The 20121-nt window shown below is 43.4% G+C and overlaps 1 protein-coding gene across 1 annotated transcript; it reads left to right on the top strand.

Moving 5' to 3' along the window:
* The first annotated feature begins 278 nt into the window (after positions 1 to 278).
* On the top strand, positions 279 to 19052 carry esr1 (estrogen receptor 1). The gene is made up of 10 exons (XM_083642786.1): positions 279 to 296; positions 1672 to 2115; positions 3358 to 3578; positions 4747 to 4863; positions 5654 to 5847; positions 7303 to 7456; positions 12869 to 13007; positions 14956 to 15089; positions 17609 to 17792; positions 18301 to 19052. Exons 2-10 carry the CDS (start codon positions 1793 to 1795, stop codon positions 18569 to 18571), a joined length of 1737 nt encoding a protein of 578 aa, XP_083498912.1. The 5' UTR covers positions 279 to 296; positions 1672 to 1792; the 3' UTR covers positions 18572 to 19052.
* Positions 19053 to 20121: the final 1069 nt, after the last annotated feature.

Here is a 20121-nt window from a genome sequence, read left to right as displayed (position 1 = left end):
CAATATCTAAAAGTAAAAAAAGATCAGTCTTTTCCTCTTTTGGATTGTGTAACATTTGCTACTGGAGTAAGATCTGACCCGCTGTGTTTGCTGTGTTAGGGTGACCTGGCACTCCACATCACTATCGATTTGGCTGCATCTTTAATTTGTTTATCCTTTTTCTAACCTGCCCCCTGTTCCCATTGTGTCCAACTCGCCCAGCTAGATGCCTGAGAGTCAGAGTCATGAGAGAGGCGAGCGCTGAGAGGAACAGAGGCATCACACCCTTCCACGATCTCCGAACCAAGAGAGAGGAGGTGAGGATGGTTTATGCGTAAGAGGTGAGTGTTGCCGCGCAATAAAATGTCTTCTGTTAGGCCTCTTTGTAGTTTTAAACCATTGTCTTAATGTATCTGATCTCCACAGTGATTTGATTTGCACACAAACCTCAGGTGTATTCGATAATCTGGCGACAAGGAGTCAGACTGGTCGTGCATCATTCTGGTAGTGTGCTGAATATCAGCTAAGTGAATGATAACTATTCAGACAGAGGCTTAACGTTTTGTTCTGGTTACCAGCTGTGCCCGCTGAAAGCTTTTTTAAAGGTAAAGTGGAAAGAAAGCATTTTAATAGAAGTGTGAGTGCAAGGATAGGGAAGTTGTCAGGGTAGCACCATTCCTGTCTCGCTCTCTCTTTGTCTCTCCCCCACACTCCCTTCCCTCCCACACATCAGTTGAGATTTATTATAGGAAAAGAGGGGAAAGCTTTGCTGAAACCTGAAGGAGGTTGGGAGGAGTCTTTTTGGATGTGTGTGTTTTTTGGGGGAAAGGGTGGTGGAAGCTTGAGGCAGAAATGGCGAAGGCACTGTAAGAACATTGGACCCCATTCTTCAAGTTGCCTGACGGGCTTCTGTGGAAAAAACGAGAGAGAGAGAGAGAGAGTGGTGAGGATAGAGAACAGAGAGAGAGAGTGGTGAGGATAGAGAACAGAGAGAGAGAGAGTGGTGAGGATAGAGAACAGAGAGAGAGAAAGTGGTGAGGATAGGGAACAGAGAGAGAGAGTGGTGAGGATAGAGAACAGAGAGAGAGAGTGGTGAGGATAGAGAACAGAGAGAGAGAGTGGTGAGGATAGAGAACAGAGAGAGAGAGAGTGGTGAGGATAGAGAACAGAGAGAGAGAGAGTGGTGAGGATAGGGAACAGAGAGAGAGAGTGGTGAGGATAGAGAACAGAGAGAGAGAGTGGTGAGGATAGAGAACAGAGAGAGAGAGTGGTGAGGATAGAGAACAGAGAGAGAGAGAGTGGTGAGGATAGAGAACAGAGAGAGAGAAAGTGGTGAGGATAGAGAACAGAGAGAGAGAGTGGTGAGGATAGAGAACAGAGAGAGAGAGTGGTGAGGATAGAGAACAGAGAGAGAGAGTGGTGAGGATAGAGAACAGAGAGAGAGAGAGTGGTGAGGATAGAGAACAGAGAGAGAGAGTGGTGAGGATAGAGAACAGAGAGAGAGAGTGGTGAGGATAGAGAACAGAGAGAGAGAGAGTGGTGAGGATAGAGAACAGAGAGAGAGAAAGTGGTGAGGATAGGGAACAGAGAGAGAGCGAGAGCAGCCCTCTCCTCTGCTCCCCCTCCCACCGTTGGGAGAGCCAGTCTAAATCATGTTGCTTATCAGTGCTGTTGTGCTGTGATGTTGCCCAGGCAGAGCAGGCAGCCTCGCGGACCAGCACCCAGACCCACCGTCAGCCCAGCAGCCGCCTCAGCGCTGGAGACCCTCTCCCCCCCGCGCCTCTCCACGCCGCCGCGCGCCCCCCTCAGCGACATGTACCCCGAGGAGAGCCGGGGGCCCGAAGGGGTAGCCGCCGTGGACTTCCTGGAGGGGCCGTACGACTACGCGGCCCCTGGCCCTGCCTCCGCCCCGACCCCCCTCTACGGCCACTCCGACACTGGCTACTACTCTGCCCCGCTGGATGTCCACGGACCCCCCTCGGATGGCAGCCTGCAGTCGCTGGGGAGTGGGCCGACCAGTCCTCTGGTCTTTGTGCCCTCCAGCCCCCAGCTCAGCCCCTTTATGCACCCGCCCAGCCACCCAGGGGTGCCAAGCCAGCCGTACTATCTGGATACCACCTCAACACCCGTCTACAGGTGAGGGACTGAGTAGTTTTCTCTTTCTTACATTTATATATCACCAGAAAGAGAAAAGTTAATTCAAATGCTGCTTCTTTTTTTTTTTTACTCAACAGGTATCTGACTCCTTGCAATTTTCAGAATCATTTAGTGGATGTGATATATGTTGGCCCTAATTTGTACATTTTAAAATGTATAGCATGGATGGGTGAGTTACTTTGACCCTGTTCAGTGTTGTTTTACCTACATAATAATAGATGCCACTGCCCGTGCTGAACCCTGATTTCTCTCCGTTTTGTTTGCGCTGTTGTGTAACTGCCATTGAAAAATTCAATCAAAACATCAATGGATCTGTCTGCCTCATGTCTATGAATGGCTTCTTTCTAAAGGGGAATTCTGTTTACTCCATCAGGTTTTGAAGACATGATTAAATAATGTGAGCCATGCAGGAAAAACAAATAATTATGTCTAGATCATTCATATTATAATCCAGTTACTACCATAGTTATTTGTTGCCTTGCACTTTTCCTATTTAATGGTAGTAGGACAAAATGCTTGTATATAAACTAAATGTCATATCATTCACTCATGACCTGAATTATGGCATTGACAATTCCGTTCAGTCCTCAAAATACAGTTATGAACACAACATGATTGATTATATAACGATGTTCTTTTTTTAATCTCCGCTTTATATTATAAAATAACATTGCCATTATCTTAATACAAAGGATCAAGCCTTGCACTGGTTTCTAATTCCAGAGATTAAGGACTTTGTTAAGGACCTTGAGAAAGGAACAATACGTAAGGACAACAGAAGTCCACATGTACAGATCGCTTCCTGACTTGCATGGAAAATAGCACTCAGTGTGTAATAATAGACTCCACTCTTACTTTACTTTCTCTCTTCAAATGGAAAAGGTCTATCCTTATCTATATCTGTATTTTATACCCCGAAAACCCAATAAAGATTAAGGTGTGTGTGTGGTGTGTGTGTGTGTGTGTGTGTGTGTGTGTGTGTGTGTGTGTGTGTGTGTGTGTGTGTGTGTGTGTGTGTGTGTGTGTGTAAGGAGATCTATCCTGGGGCCTTTTTCAATTAGAGCAATCCTTTGAGTGGATATCCTGTTCGGTTTTATGATATGAAAACTATTGGCATTCAATGTTTGTGGTATTTACACTGCTTTATGATGACATTACAATGAAACACACACACACAATAAACATTATTTAAGCATGGCATGAAATAACTCACACCGGCAGGTCCAGTGTGCCATCTGGTCAGCAGCCGGTATCGAGGGAGGAACTGTGCAGCAGCACCGGCGGGCCCGAGCTGTTCGGTGCGGCAGGGTCCGGGGCCGTGGTGTTTGAGATGGCCAAAGAGACGCGCTACTGTGCTGTGTGCAGCGACTACGCCTCTGGCTACCACTACGGGGTGTGGTCCTGTGAGGGCTGCAAGGCCTTCTTCAAGAGGAGCATCCAGGGTACGTCCTGCCATTCTGAAAACCTTTCTTTTTCTTCTTTTTCCTATCATGCTGTGTATTTTTTTTGGTTTTTGGACGTGGTTGAGATTTCAGATAAAAATTCAAATGAATTGCTACAAGTCCACACAGTACAGTTGATTGTAGTAAGGAAGGAATGATACATTGATTCTGTCTTTTACTGCATCTGTCATAGAAAACCGTTCCCTATGAATAATAGAGTATTTCTTGGATATAAAAACATGGAGCACTGTGCCCCACAAGGAACGAGCCTCACTGTCTGTCCACAATAGAGGGGGGAGTTGTGCTTTCAGCTAACACCATCTAAGGAACAGTCACAGTAGAGAAAATGGAAGTTTTGGTATCAACGTTTTGCCATTTTCTTTTCTTTTTTGTTAAGCAATTTTTATTGATTTTCCTTTCAACCCAAAGTACATTGTTTGCTGTGTGTGTGTGTGTGTGTGTGTGTGTGTGTGTGTGTGTGTGTGTGTGCGTGTGCGTGCATGTGTGCATCTTTACTTGCATAGTATGTGGACCGTGTGCTTTGGCACACATGTTGTGCCAGTGTGTAGATGTGCCTGGCTTTCAGTGTGTTAGCAGTTAGCAGTCTAACTGGAGGCTGGCCGCTCATGTATAGCCTGTTATTGATCAGGGCAGACAAAGCAGCACAGTGGGTTTCATGATAGAAGTGGGGGGGAAAGGAAAGATGAGAAGGGACACTTCACTCTCGACTTGTTCAAAATCACACAAGTCGCCTCACACTTTTTCTTGTGGTTTTTCATTGTTAGTGAGTCCAGTGTCTTCCATACAGCATGGTGTAAAAACCCTCCGTGTAACACTGTCTCTCTCCCTGCAGATGAACGTTTCATCCGCTGTACAGTACTGTACGTAGGTGGCTTAGTCACGGTTGTTTCCTAAGCACTAAAATGTCTAGTAGGATGTTTTGGCATTATGTTGTTGACATCTTTCATCAAAAAGACTAATTATAAAGAAGCAATGGTCTCCATGGTAATGATACAGCTAAGAGTGCATGTTTTAATTTTCTCCATCTCAGATCAATTTGAAATGGGACTAGACTGTCCCTGGCTAGTAAATAACATAAACCTGCGCTGAGGCTGAGCATGGGACTGGAGGACATCATGCAATAACAGATTTTTATTTTCCATTTCAGGTCACAATGACTATATGTGCCCTGCAACCAATCAGTGTACTATTGACAGGAATCGGAGGAAGAGCTGCCAGGCTTGCCGCCTTAGGAAGTGTTACGAAGTGGGCATGATGAAAGGAGGTGGGTAGAACGCTAGTAGACAGCTGCTGACACACACACACACACACACACACACACACACACACACACACACACACACACACACACACATAACTCAGCTCATCTCAGCTCCATTCAAGTGCTTTGGCTACTTGTTTGTCGTGTAAACGTTTTTTTAAGCTGCTCGTCTCAGCTGTTGCAATGCAAAGTGCTCGTTTTAATTCGATTTTTTCCCCCATCGGTTTTCATTTTTGCAGTTTCTTGTCATTTAGCTTCTGTTGTCCATTTCAGTTGCATTTCTGTTATCAACCTTTTTTGTTTCTTCTTAGTTTAGATGTTTTGACAAGCCCTTTGGGACTTTTTTCCTCACAATCCTTTCTGTTTTAACATTTTTCTACCTGCAAATACATACACTCTTAAAACTAGTTTGATGCTCACTCTAAACCCGCTTAATTAATTAACAAATGTTTAATTTTTCAATCACGGTGCGTTTACTGGCTTGATGCAAAGAGGATTTGCACAACTATGTGTGCTGCTGGATGCAGATAAGCCTGAGACTAACTTTAACATGGCCTTGAAATTATTTCCTCTTAAGGAGTACAACAACTGATTAGTGCCCACCCACATTTTTTTGTTTTCATACTTCTTGAATCACGCATACACACTGGATTCTATGGCAAGCACAGGATATGGAGTTATGTGTGGGGGTTACAGTGGGAAAAGACTGAAAAAATGCTTGGGTGGGTGGGTGCGTGCGTGCGTGGGGCGTGGGTGGGTTCATACTCTTTCCTATCCCTTCTCCATTCCCCAGGTATGCGCAAGGACCGTGGGAGTCGCGTTTTGCGCCGTGACAAACGACGGAGTGCCACCAGTGACAGACACAAGGCCTCCAAGGAGCTGGAGCCCAGAGCAGCGCCCCTTCAGGACGAGAGGAAACACAGCAGCAGCATTGCAGGAGTTGGAGCTGGAGGAAAAGCCTCCACACTTAGCATTCCTCCTGAGCAGGTGCTGCCACATAATAAATCAGACCAACATCACATCTGTCATTTAGCTTACCGAAGTATAAAAGTGGGTGCCATAAGATAACTGAGATACACACAGATGGACACATTCAGAAAATAACATTTACGCTATTCATGCTTCTATGAATACAATTTAACAATGCAGTGCTCTGTATCACATTATAAAACAGATCGTTCCAGTCCTCAGTTCTGATTGGCTGTGCTGCATTTGAAGGCATTTTAAAATACCTGATAAATGTACCCCTTGCATACTATCTAATTTAGGCTAAATATTTTTTCAATATTTTATTAAAATATGTAACAGTATGCGAACAAGGCAAACAAGCTCAGACACAGGAAAAGGATGAAAGAAAAAAAATAAAACAAACATCGACATTCATACATTATAACATGGTGCTCTCAGCCGCATAAGGTGCCTATGTGCTGGCAAGAGACTACAGTATGTGCATGGGATCCTACACACAAGGGGCCCACGGGACACCAGCCGGACGAGACACCCGTCACCCCCAACCTCAGTCACTTGTCATTCTTACTCTTGTCAAAGTAGGCCAAAAATGGGTCCCATATAGTTGAGAACCTTTTAAGCGAGTCGGTTCTTAGGGACCTGAGTCTCTCCATCTGTATAACAGAGATCATGTCCATCAGCCACACCTGAAAAGAAGGTGAAGAGGAGGACTTCCATTCCTTCAGAATGAGTCTTTTGGCGACAGTTGTCCCCAGTGTCAGAGATTGTTGCACAGCTGTAGGGCAGGCTAAATATGAATGTGCAAATCAGCATTAATACCAGTACTCATGTCAATTAGCGATCACTTTGTTTAGCAACCATTCAGAAACTACAATGCTTGGTGGAAGAGGAACACTTTTAATTGATAATAGTGAAAAAAATAAAAAATAGAATGTGTTATATGTCATCTGTTGTATGACTGATGTTTACAATCGTAAAAAAAAATGCAAGTAATAAAAAAGATAATAGTTAATATCAATTACTATCAAGTAAAAAGTAGAAGCCCCTCGATGCCAGGGATTTGACAGTGATTTTAATTTTTAATTTTCAAGTTCAAGTTCAAGTTTATTAGTGTCCCAAAATGTGCAAATTGAGTTGCAGCAGATAGACATACAGATAAGAACACAGACAAGAACAACACAAGTAGCATGTTAAACATGTTACATGCATGTAGTTAGAATAAATAAAAGGCTAAATAAAACATCAAGGACCTTGTTTGTGACACACAATGACCGATAAATGTGCAAGGTAGCATTAAAGTGCACAGCGATCAGTAAAGTGCAGACACGCAGCGACCGGTAGTGAGGTAGTAGAATAAAGGGCACAAAAGGGCACAAATGGCCAGTGAAGTGCACAATTAAGAGTATCTTAGCTGTAAAGAAGTGGTCACTTTAAAGTACAGCCTCTCACGGCTTATTGCTTAAATCTCCTCAGGTGCTCCTCCTGCTCCAGGGTGCTGAGCCCCCGGTGTTGTGTTCCCGGCAGAAGATGCCCCGGCCCTACACCGAGGTCACCATGATGAGCCTGCTCACCAACATGGCTGACAAGGAGCTGGTCCACATGATCGCCTGGGCCAAGAAGGTGCCAGGTTGGAACCCCTATTTACTACCACTTACACAGAAAATATCCATCATCATTGTTATCAGTATACACCATAAACTAAACCATAAATCATCCTGTGCGGTCACCATTCTTTTAAGCTATTTTCTTCAAGTCTTCTGCCCCAATGCTTTTGCCTGTATGCAACATAACAGATACAGTAGGTAGATAACAAAATTACACACTTCCTATAATAAGAATGCAAAGTGTGAAGTGGGCCAACTAAATGGGCAAAAATGTTAGTGAGTGAGTGAGTGAGTGAGTGAGTGAGTGAGTGAATGGCTGCTGTATTCCTCTAGTATCTATTCACCTTATGTAGCCCCGCCCACTTGACCCATTGTATCACGACTTCCTGTTCAAAACGCCAGCTGTTTTACATGCTCAAACTAGTCTGACCCACCTGGTCAAACCTAGTCTGACTCACATTATGAGTCAGACTAGGTTTATGAGTCACAGGAAGTGTAAATACGTACAATCTGAACTTCCGATTGTATTTACACTTCCTATTAGTCTCTCAAGCCAGACGGACTCTTCTGCATAAGGGGAATAAGATGACATGATCAACTGTAAAAAGCCTTTTTGTTAGTTTCTCTACCAACTGTTGTCTTGTCATGCTATAATGATGTGTATTTGGGGTGAAAGATAGTTGAAATTATTACTTGTATTCAAACTCACTTGTTGTTTTTCCTCAAAGAACACTAGCTATGTCAAAGAAAATAAATGTCACCTTGCCAATGAAACCGATGTGCCGTGTGCGTAGCAGAGGTTAGCACCTGATGTGCCGTGTGCGTAGCAGAGGTTAGCACCTGACTGGTTAGGCAACAGCACAGGTGATACCTGCTGCTAGACCTTTACGACGGCAGCACGGCCACTCAGACAGACACAGATGCAAGGCCATTATGGTGATGTAATTACAGTCATCACCTTGGAGAGGATTCTTTTTGCCACTCTGCTGGCACCCCGTAGAGCCTAAATGCAGGACGCACACACACACGCACGCACGCACGCACGCACGCACACGCACACGCACACACACACACACACACACACACACACACACACACACACACACACACACACACACAGCAGACAGGCCCACTGAGTGTGGAAAGCCTGACTTTGAGGCATTACAGCCATGTGCGTCACTAACAGCCTGAAGGCACACACAGGCACTGTTTTAATTGCAAGGTGCCTCAAACAGGGCACAGAGAGCGACAGTTGTAGTGAATTGGCCGTAATTAGATATGAATTGAGGCGCCTGCGTGCAAGTGGAAAGGCTCCCCGCGGTGAGATCGCAGATGGTTTAATTCAGAGTGGCCTTCCCTGGCCAAAAACTACAAGACTATTTTATGAGTGGGACCGCGGTACACTGCAAAATTGCGTTAATTTAGCCATGACTATTAAAGATAACGTCCCAATTTCCCCCCGGGGATCATTAAAGTCTTTCTGATTCTGATTCTGATTCTGATTCTGAACACAATGCCAGTGTTCTTGTCCACGCATGTCAGAGTGAATTCTACACCTTAGCTCATTTTGAACTCTGTCTCCAGAGCCATGTCAGCTCTGTGAGTGGACAAACCGTCCAACCAGCCAACACTTATTTGGAGTTATCACTGAAAACTCAACACTCATTAAAGGAGGATCTTGCAGATTTTCAATCAGCTTTGTAACATTACAATGTCGGTAGTATACTGTATGCAAATGGGTAGTCAATGTGATGCAAAAGCTGGTTGAAAATTGGCAAGGCAAGTGGAGATTTTCCAGTGTAATGTAGATTTGGTCTGATCTTGAATAAATCATGATGCCAATTGCCAAATGGTGTCTGTAATGTCTGTAATGTCCCACTGTTAATGAGTGTTCTAACTCTCAAATCAACACATGTGAAATAAAAATAATTGTCACTGAAAAATCAACACTTATTAACACTGGATAATTGTCTGTGTTCAGGATTTCTAGGCTGATTACAGGCACAATATGGCATCATTTCAACATTAATGAGTGTTGGAGTTGACAGGATACAACTCCAATTAAGTGTTGATTGGAGAAGGGCGAGCGTTAAAAATGATCTAAAGTGTTAAATTCATTCTGATGGGTGTGAACATAAACATCACGTATTGCAGGCACGTCCAAAGACCGGCCGGAGGGCCAATTGCGGCACGCGGACCAATTTTAAGTGGCCCACGGTTTGTCTCTTAAAATATACTATTTGTGGCCCTCCACACAATATTGGTTAATCAAGCAAGTTCACTTTGTGTTTTTTCTATTCACCTAGCGATAACAGCACTATCATACAGTTTGTAGACAAGCACCAAGTAGGAACAACGCAGTTGGAACTAATGTTTTCAGATACTAAATACAATCCTTTTTTTGGCCCCGGTGCGGTAGCATCAGGGCATCAGCATATGTTCCTGCATGTCGCCACGACAGATTATACACGTCTTTAGACGAGTAAATGCTCCACACATGGCGGCCGGCCACTAGAGGGCGCCGCCGCCCCAGTGCTGCAGCCAGAGGATCTGTGCACATGCGCTGTTCACTGGGATTCGGGAGGAGGCTGTGGCATGGACATATAATATGGACTGAGGGTGGCTATCTCCGCCCAGCAGGGTTGAGTGAAGCCGAAATCCTGCCAGATCAGTGAACCACATTCTGCGCAGTTGAGTTAGAACCTCTGTGAGGTCCCCGCCCCTCTGAACTTTCTTATGTAGAGCTATGGCATTTTAAGTTGTAATATTTTTGTCTCGCCAAAAGTAACCATGTAGATTCCCACTTTGAGATCAGTTTATCAAAATGACGCCTGTACGGATATCTGAATTTCGTTGTCGGAGATTTCTCCTAGCAGCCAGACTCCGAGGTGCTCTCGGTAACAAACCGTCATACAGGGGGAAATTATTATCCTATGAACTGATCTTTGCAGCTCTGTTGATTAGCTAATGTTTCCGTAGCATTTGGTTAACGTTATGATTTAATTCATTTTGTAACAAATGTTGGTTTAACAGGTGAAATCGAACTGAACCTTTGGCTATGTTGTAACGTTTACTGACTGGGCAGCCCAGTGCTGCTGTCTCTCAGTCGGGTCGTTTGTCTAGGGTGTATTCCCACCTATCTCGTTTGGAGCAGTTGTTCCGAAACAGAGAGACTCGTTTTCCCCCATGGTGCGGTTTGTTTGGGGGAGTGTGTGAACACAGCAATCGCACTCGGATGCGGGACAAAACAAGCGGACCGAGATCGCCAAGAAAGGGTGGTCTCGGTCCGCTTTAAACAAACTCTGTTGTGGTTCGTTTGTGGTGAGAACGTGATCCGACCTCGATCCGACACAACTGCAGTAAACACTGCACATTTTTGGATAAACCAGCAGCCGTAGTCAACTGCGCTGTGCGGAATGGCCTGAAGAACGAGCATTTTTATCGTTTAAAAACAACATCATTCAGATCCTGTTTTGGTGATTGTGAAACTAGCGTTTGTGTTAGCAGAGTGGGTTAATGCAGCAGTTCTCGCGTGCACTCCCAGAGTAGCAGCAAGACCGAGGAAATAAATGTAAACGTGGAGCAGTTTCTCTTTCTCTCTCTCTGTCTGGTTCTTTCACACACACGGAGCTGTTTATTGATAATGACACAGGGTCAGAGACACACACACACATCAGCTTTCCGTGCATGTCATTGGCTGTCATCACCTGTGTTGCATTCAGGTAACATCCTAAAGTACAATGTTATACAATTGAGAGCATACCTCTCCCAGATATCAACAGTTTGCATGGATAAACTGGGGGATTTCTACATCAGCACATCAGCAGTTTGAACTCGATCAACTTATCTGGTCTCCATAAATGAATAAAAACAAGTCGTGGTAATCAGAGCCAGCCTTCTCTGTGATAAGATGTCTGGTTCAATCAGACAATCAGAGTGATTGCATGTCTCCCTCGAAATGTCCGTAGGCTATTATTAAATTATTTATTAATATTTTATTCCTGACAGGACAGGTGTTCATATGCGTAATCGTCTGAAGTCTCCGTGATAGTAATAGCAGACGTTGCGAGGGTCTTTGATCTTCTATCTCCAAATTCCCGATAGATAGCCTAAATAGTCAATCTCCCGATCCCTCCCTCTTTCTTTCTCTCTCTCTCCTCGCATGGCGCACGCCCGACATAGCCTAATGTAGGTCTAACAAAACGCATTCTTATAATCATTATAGAAAATCTCTGGGAATTATTTTTTCCATCCTGGGAGGCTATTAGCCTATCAGAGTGTCTGCTGGCCAATCCAGGAAGTTTGGCAATACTATTTGGATCGTTTGATTTGTGGCTGTGTGAACAGAAACGAACCAAGGCATAAATGCAACAATTGTAGCATGCTTTGCCAAAAATAAAACCTCCAGTGTCTGTATAAGCTAACGGTTAGACCCGGGAGTTAACATTATAAAACATATTTCCTGGCATATATGCAGGTAGTTGGAAAACCTGGTAAGTTCTGAAAATATGTGTCTATTATTGTGTTATTCCAGCTATCGTTATCGGTTGTTAGGTTATAGTAATATTAAGCCGACAAAAACCGGCAAAACAGCCGGTTAACACAAGCGGTTAATGCTAGTCTGCTTCCATTAAAACCATTGTGTATTAAAATAAACGATAACGTAGCTGATGTAACAAATAAAACACATTATTTTCTGAACTTACTTCAGTCCCCAACCAACTTCGCGCACCTTTCTCAAAACAATGTCCTTTTTATTGCGGTCCATCGATATACAGTCTGGTAGACAGATCAAGCAGTGTCTTCCTTTTGTTTTACCAAGCAGTGTCTTCTCTATGTAAAACAGATCTATAAGGTGAAGAGCCTGTAGCCTGTAGATGACGGCTTGAGACTGGCTGCCACAGCTGTCAATCATCCCTTTTTATATGTCAAATAACTACTTAAAAACAAACTGATCAGAAAAATGACCACTTGCACAGGCATTAGCATGATAATAACTATCTAAAATGATACAACCCACCTTTGGAAAAAATGGGTGACGATACCATGCACCGGGGCTATGCCAGGTTTCGACCTGGCCTTGTTTTTACATAACCCATATGATGTGAGAAGCAGCTGCCTCGCCCAGTATTTTCACATTATCTAATCTGGTCCCCCATCCAAGAAAGTTTGGACACCCCTGACGTCTTAAGCTTGTTTTATGGTCACTGAGCCGAACCAGGCGCAGGGGGAGGAGCGAGGGCCACCCACCAAAAATGACATCAATGCGCTGGGCATGCCCTCCGCAACCGCACAGCGTGTACCTGAAGTACCGGGGAGCGATGCGCTTTGCAGGGAGAGAAATGAAATCAAGAAGTAATTACACTGAGCTGTGTTTTCACCACATTTCTTGACCCATGTGGTAAACTTTGATTTTTAACTGGTCTTGTGATTAGGTTTCCTGGAGCTGTCCCTCCACGACCAGGTGCAGCTGTTGGAGAGCTGTTGGCTGGAGGTGCTGATGATCGGCCTCATCTGGAGGTCCATCCACTGCCCGGGCAAACTCATCTTCGCTCAGGACCTCATACTGGACAGGTAGTGAAGAACACAGCCTTACTACCATTACTATAATGTGACACACACTTCACACACACACACACACACACACACACACACACACACACACACACACACACACACACACACACACACACACACACTCTCTCTAGATTTCCTCCCTTCATCCCTGCTTTTGTCCATCTGCTTCTCTCTCTCTCCCTCTCTCACACACACACACACACACACACACACACACACACACACATACACACACACACACACACACTTTAAGAGTGATAAAATCAGCATTGTATATTTTCCATTTCACACCTTGCCAGCTATTGTGCTTCTCCGAAGGGTGACAGACTAATCAGATGTTCCCCATGGAGAGAGGAGCAGCCTCTCGCTAACCTGAAATAGCCCCCTTATCACAGTGCTGAGCTGGCAACCAAGACGGAGATCTAATCAAAGCCTCAATGCAAGGAATGATGGAAAAGGACGAATGATATTAGATGGAGAGGAGTAGGTGGAGGTAAAGAAGGCAGAGGAGAGCTAAATGACAGTGTTGTTTTGCAGGGACAGCCTGTTCCCTCCTTTTCGCATTAGTCTTCAAAGTAAACAAGCTGGCCTAACCACAGTATCTCCTGAGAGAGGGAGATAGACTGAAAGAGAGAGAGGCATGGTGAAGACAGACAGATAAACAGAAAGAGAGAGAGGGATGGTGAAGACAGACAGATAAACAGGCAGACAGAGAGAGAGGGATGGTGAAGACACAGATAAACAGGCAGAAGAGAGAGAGAGAGAGGGATGGTGAAGACAGACAGATAAACAGACAGAAAGAGAGAGAGGGATGGTGAAGACAGACAGATAAACAGGCAGACAGAGAGAGAGAGAGGGATGGTGAAGACAGACAGATAAACAGGCAGAAGAGAGAGAGAGAGGGGGATGGTGAAGACAGACAGATAAACAGGCAGAAGAGAGAGAGAGAGGGATGGTGAAGACAGACAGATAAACAGGCAGACAGACAGAAAGAGAGAGAGAGAGAGGGATGGTGAAGACAGACAGATAAACAGACAGACAGACAGAAAGAGAGAGAGAGAGGGATGGTGAAGACAGACAGATAAACAGGCAGACAGACAGAAAGAGAGAGAGAGAGAGGGATGGTGAAGACAGACAGATAAACAGGCAGACAGACAGAAAGAGAGAGAGAGGGAGGGATGGTGAAGACAGATAAACAGGCAGACAGAGAGAGAGGGGGATGGTGAAGACAGACAGATAAACAGGCAGACAGAGAGAGAGAGAGAGAGAGAGAGGGATGGTGAAGACAGACAGATAAACAGGCAGACAGACAGAGAGAGAGAGAGAGAGAGAGGGATGGTGAAGACAGACAGATAAACAGGCAGACAGACAGAGCGAGCTTTTACCCTCTGATGTGCCTGATGGTCCCATTTGATCCAAAGGTCTTTTACAGCCATGCTATTATCTCTCAAACCTGGTCCCTATATGAGTGTCCTCACCAATTGGACATGATGACTAAAACGCTGTAGTGTAGGTGAGGGTTGGCTTCCCTTGACTCTGTGCTCTCCAAGTTTATCTTGCACTTCAGCCACTCAGGATAGTATCCTTCTTCCTGTCAGTCTTTCAACCTGCTGACAACTGGACCATTGGGTCCATTAGTTGTTTATCTGGCCCTTCTTTGGATAGTGTCTTGGTCGCAGAGTAAGACAGCTACTTTCTCCAAAGGAGGATCTCCCTTGAGGGAGTGTTGCAGTCTACAACTATCTTTGAAACCATCTTTCAAACGCGCTGTGATTACGCTTCCCAGCTTGTAGCTTTAAACTGATTTAAAAAATATATGGAAACCATAATCTGTATATTCATTATGTGACTTACGGTCTTGTGCTAAAATATGTTGTTGTTGTTGTTGTTGTGGTAGTGGTGGTTGTTGCTGTTGTTGTTGTTGTAATGCCTCCCTGCTCTCCAGGAGTGAAGGGGACTGTGTGGAGGGCATGGCTGAGATCTTTGACATGCTCCTGGCCACTGTTTCCCGCTTTCGCATGCTCAAACTCAACGTTGAGGAGTTCATCTGCCTCAAAGCCATCATCCTGCTCAACTCTGGTAAGTGAGTCTTTGTTTGTCGTGTTATTAATCTTTTTGTTTACCATTCTCAAACTGATACCCCGGAAACACTGACAGTTGTTAGCAACATTTAGCAAAACATTTTAACAGACAAAACAAAAACAACAGCCCTCATTGTCTTATTGTCATTGTCATTGTCAAGATAACCTGTAACAAGAGTGGCATCCATGGGAACAAAATTGTATGGGATGAGAGAGGGGTGCTCTCTCATGTGTGTGTGTGTGTGTGTGTGTGTGTGTGTGTGTGTGTGTGTGTGTGTGTGTGTGTGTGTGTGTGTGTGTGAAGTGTGTGTCACATACAATTTTGTTCCCATGGATGCCACTTTGTTACAGGCTATCTTTCTTTTCCCATGAGTCAGTATTGAAGTGTCAAACCACGCCCACAGAAGTGGAGCTCTGAATGCTACTGTCTGAGGCAAATGAGCTGAACACAGTGTTCTGGGAAGGCCTGTATCGTCACTATGCCTGATAACCGTTCCCATGACAACATGAGATGACGCAGAGGGCCGTGTTTGTCCCAGAGATGGAGGTATTCCATAAGGGAGAGGGAAATACCTCTGGGATGACGCTGGCACAGCTGCATGGGCACCTGAATGCTGTGTGGGCAATACTGTAACTGTCATTGACATAAACTCTGAAATGTTCTTTGTGAGTAATAGCATGCGTGTATATACACAAGACTAATGCATGTATGAATCATGTCCAGTAAGATATAAAATTGTATATTGTTGTATTGTCCTTTGTGGCAAACCATATGAGTGCTTATAGGTGTATTTTTACTCCCTATTAAAGTCTCTATTTAAGAGCAGAGGGGCGTTAGCTCGAAAATAACGGCACGGTGGCTCAGTGGTTAGCACTATAGCTTCACAACAAGAAGGTGCCAGGTTTGAACCCCGGTCTGTTGTAGGTCCTTTCTGTATGGAGTTTGCATATTCTCCCCATCTTTGCGTGGGTGCTGGGTACTGGGTGCTCTCCTTTCCTCCCACCGTCAGACATGAGACATGCATGTTAGGGTTAATAGTCCTGTCAAAGACATGTATGTTAGGGTTAATAGTCCTGTCAAAGACATGTATGTTAGGGTTAATAGTCCTGTTAAAGACATGTATGTTAGGGTTAATAGTCCTGTTAAATACATGTATGTTAGGGTTAATAGTCCTGTTAAATACATGTATGTTAGGGTCAATAGTCCTGTTAAAGACATGTATGTTAGGGTTAATAGTCCTGTTAAAGACATGTATGTTAGGGTTAATACTCCTGTCAAAGACATGTATGTTAGGGTTAATAGTCCTGTTAAATACATGTATGTTAGGGTTAATAGTCCTGTTAAATACATGTATGTTAGGGTCAATAGTCCTGTTAAAGACATGTATGTTAGGGTTAATAGTCCTGTCAAAGACATGTATGTTAGGGTTAATAGTCCTGTTAAAGACATGTATGTTAGAGTTAATAGTCCTGTTAAAGACATGTATGTTAGGGTTAATAGTCCTGTCAAAGACATGTATGTTAGGGTTAATAGTCCTGTCAAAGACATGTATGTTAGGGTTAATAGTCCTGTTAAATACATGTATGTTAGGGTTAATAGTCCTCTTAAAGACATGTATGTTAGGGTTAATAGTCCTGTCAAAGACATGTATGTTAGGGTTAATAGTCCTGTCAAAGACATGTATGTTAGGGTTAATAGTCCTGTTAAAGACATGTATGTTAGGGTTAATAGTCCTGTTAAATACATGTATGTTAGGGTTAATAGTCCTGTTAAAGACATGTATGTTAGGGTTAATAGTCCTGTCAAAGACATGTATGTTAGGGTTAATAGTCCTGTCAAAGACATGTATGTTAGGGTTAATAGTCCTGTCAAAGACATGTATGTTAGGGTTAATAGTCCTGTCAAAGACATGTATGTTAGGGTTAATAGTCATGTTAAAGACATGTATGTTAGGGTGAATAGTCCTGTTAAAGACATGTATGTTAGGGTTAATAGTCCTGTTAAAGACATGTATGTTAGGGTTAATAGTTCTGTTAAAGACATGTATGTTAGGGTTAATAGTCCTCTTAAAGACATGTATGTTAGGGTTAATAGTCCTGTTAAAGACATGTATGTTAGGGTTAATAGTCCTGTTAAAGACATGTATGTTAGGGTTAATAGTCCTGTTAAAGACATGTATGTTAGGGTGAATAGTCCTGTTAAAGACATGTATGTTAGGGTTAATAGTCCTGTTAAAGACATGTATGTTAGGGTGAATAGTCCTGTTAAATACATGTATGTTAGGGTTAATAGTCCTGTTAAAGACATGTATGTTAGGGTTAATAGTCCTGTTAAAGACATGTATGTTAGGGTGAATAGTCCTGTTATGAGTTAACATGGCGGTGTGCACGGACGCAGCAACTTGAATCTCCCTGGAGTGACCAAATGTAGTTGTACGACTTTTCAATTACATTTTTCTTCTTCTTAAAATGTGGAGAAAGCTGAGCTTTTTCTTCTCATGCGTCTTTTCCTGATAGGTGCCTTCTCTTTCTGCACCGGCACAATGGAGCCCCTTCATGACAGCACGGCGGTGCAGAACATGCTGGACACCATCACCGACGCGCTCATACATCACATCGGCACATCGGGATGCTCGGTTCAGCAGCAGTCGAGACGGCAAGCCCAGCTGCTCCTCCTGCTCTCTCACATCAGGCACATGAGGTGAGGAGAGACTGGCTGCTATCGTCAAAAAGGGGGGATTGTTTGTGGTATCTAGGAAAGCAAGGGCTCTTTTAGGCGCACTTCTGATTGTTAAAACATTTCCGAGGACCACCTTCCCAAATAAATGAGAAAACAAAACATAACATGACAAAGGTGCAGTGTGCAGAAATAGGGAAAGGCGGGAATAAAATATTTGATTGTCTTTTGGACCCTGGGGCTCTTACAGTAAACCCTATGTAGCTGACATATGTGTAAAGCTAAGACTTGCGGTTCTAGTGAGCCCAATTTCATTCATGTATCTTGATGTGAGAGGTCAAGGGACCCATATGAAAAAAGTCATGCCCTTTGTCAAAAACTAAATAATTTCACCACCACCACTGTGAAGTCGCGGTGAAAAGAAAAATGACTCACCTCGTTACCTAATTTTTCATGCCATTATATTATAAACCTATTTAACAATAAAGGCCAAAGAAGTTCTAATCTCCCCCATGTTCACCACTCCCTGCAGCAACAAAGGCATGGAGCACCTGTACAGCATGAAGTGCAAGAACAAAGTGCCTCTGTATGACCTGCTGCTGGAGATGCTGGATGCTCACCGCCTCCACCGTCCAGTCAAAGCTGCTCAGCCCTGGGCCCAGGGGGACAGAGAGCCTCCTCCTAACACCAGCAGCTCCTCCAGCACAGGAGCCCAAGGCATCCATGAGAGCCAGAGCAGAGCGGGTGGTCCGGGGGTCCTCCAGTATGGCATGTCCCGCTCTGACTGCACCCATATCATGTGAGACAGAGCACAAGCCAGGTATAGAAAGTGCAAAAGACAAAAGTCATTCTAATGGACGGACGGTAATATAAAATCAGAGGGTGTTGAGGTGGCAGAAAAGAGAGAGATTGTATTTGAATTCACTACATGAAATGTATTTGAATTCACTACATGAGATAATTATTTATAAATCAAGTGATTTTCGAGTTGTAACCATTTACTGTAGTTAGCAATCTACTCAGCAACAGCACTTATTCTTTTGCAATGCCCTTAAATCACTACAATCTGCGCTTCAGTGCACTTATTCTTCTATGCTGCCTTTCATAAGATTTGAGTCAGTCTCTTGATGGCTTTTGCAGTACAGCTTATTCTTTCCAAAGTGGCAGGTGTTAAGACATATTGTGGCATGCTGTTAGCTATTTCTTCTTTCACCCAGTAGGAGTCTGAATGTAACATTTGCTGGACTCACAAGTGCTGCCTCGACCAAAGTGCACTTCCTCTTGTCTCAAGGGGCTATTGGGCGTTGTTTTCACTTTTGCATATAAAGGATGATTGCATGCAAAACTACTGAATGTATCATTTCTCATATGTTTAAATTGCCAATGCAACTGCCAACATTCTTGAAGACCAAATGAAAATAAACAGTTGTGGGGATGTATCGGTTGTGCTATTTAATTTTGAATTTCTACATTCATTGCAGAGTCAAATCCTGGAGCACTAATTAAAGGGGATAGTTCACATTTTTTAAAGTCTAGCCCTATTTGCTACTTACCAATGATGATGTTGATTGGTAGAGTTGTTTCTCAGCACAATCCATGCTGTTCCTCATACTAGCTCTGGAAAGTTCTGCAAAAATGAATGCAAGGTGCAAGGTCAGGTAACACTTTACAATAACGTACACAAATAATGTAGTAGTTACTAGTAAACTAATCATTAACTAATAATTAACGAGTAGTTAATGAATAATTTGTCATTAGTCAATCACTAGTTAATCATAGTTAATGAGTAGGTAATCATTAGTTAATGATTAGTATCTAAGTTCCTGAGTAGAGTAGTTAATCATTACTTAATGATTACTAAATGTCAGCTCGTGAATATAGTAGTATTAGTTACTGATTAGTCGGTCAGTTCCATGAGTAGAGTAGTTAATTGTTCGTTAATGATTAATAAATGTCAGTTCGTGAATATATTAGTTAATCCTTAGTTACTGATTAGTCGGTCAATTCCTGAATAGATGGTTAATGATTAGTAGCCTAAATGTGAGTTTGTGAATATACTGTATAGAGTAGTTAATCATTAGTTAATGATTATTTTGTAGGTAGGCTATATCAAAGCTGTTCACTCCAAAGAGTGACTCATTAATTATTACTTAACACCACTTACCTTTATCGTTCCCCCCCTTAAGTGCTGCTCCAGAGTTGTTACTGCAGGAGTACTGAATCATTACTTACTTATTACCTGACCATTTAGTTATTCTTTTTGTGTACCCTAATGTAAAGTGATGCATCATACTGAGTAGTCAACAGTGTTGTTGGGGAGTAGTGAACTACATGTAGTTGAACTACATTTTGT

This window comes from Poromitra crassiceps, assembly GCF_964638095.1.
Source record: "Poromitra crassiceps genome assembly, chromosome: 9".
In the NCBI taxonomy this organism is placed as follows: domain Eukaryota; kingdom Metazoa; phylum Chordata; class Actinopteri; order Beryciformes; family Melamphaidae; genus Poromitra; species Poromitra crassiceps.
Note: the sequence above shows the minus strand (reverse complement) of the source record. Positions and strands in the feature narration are given on the sequence as shown.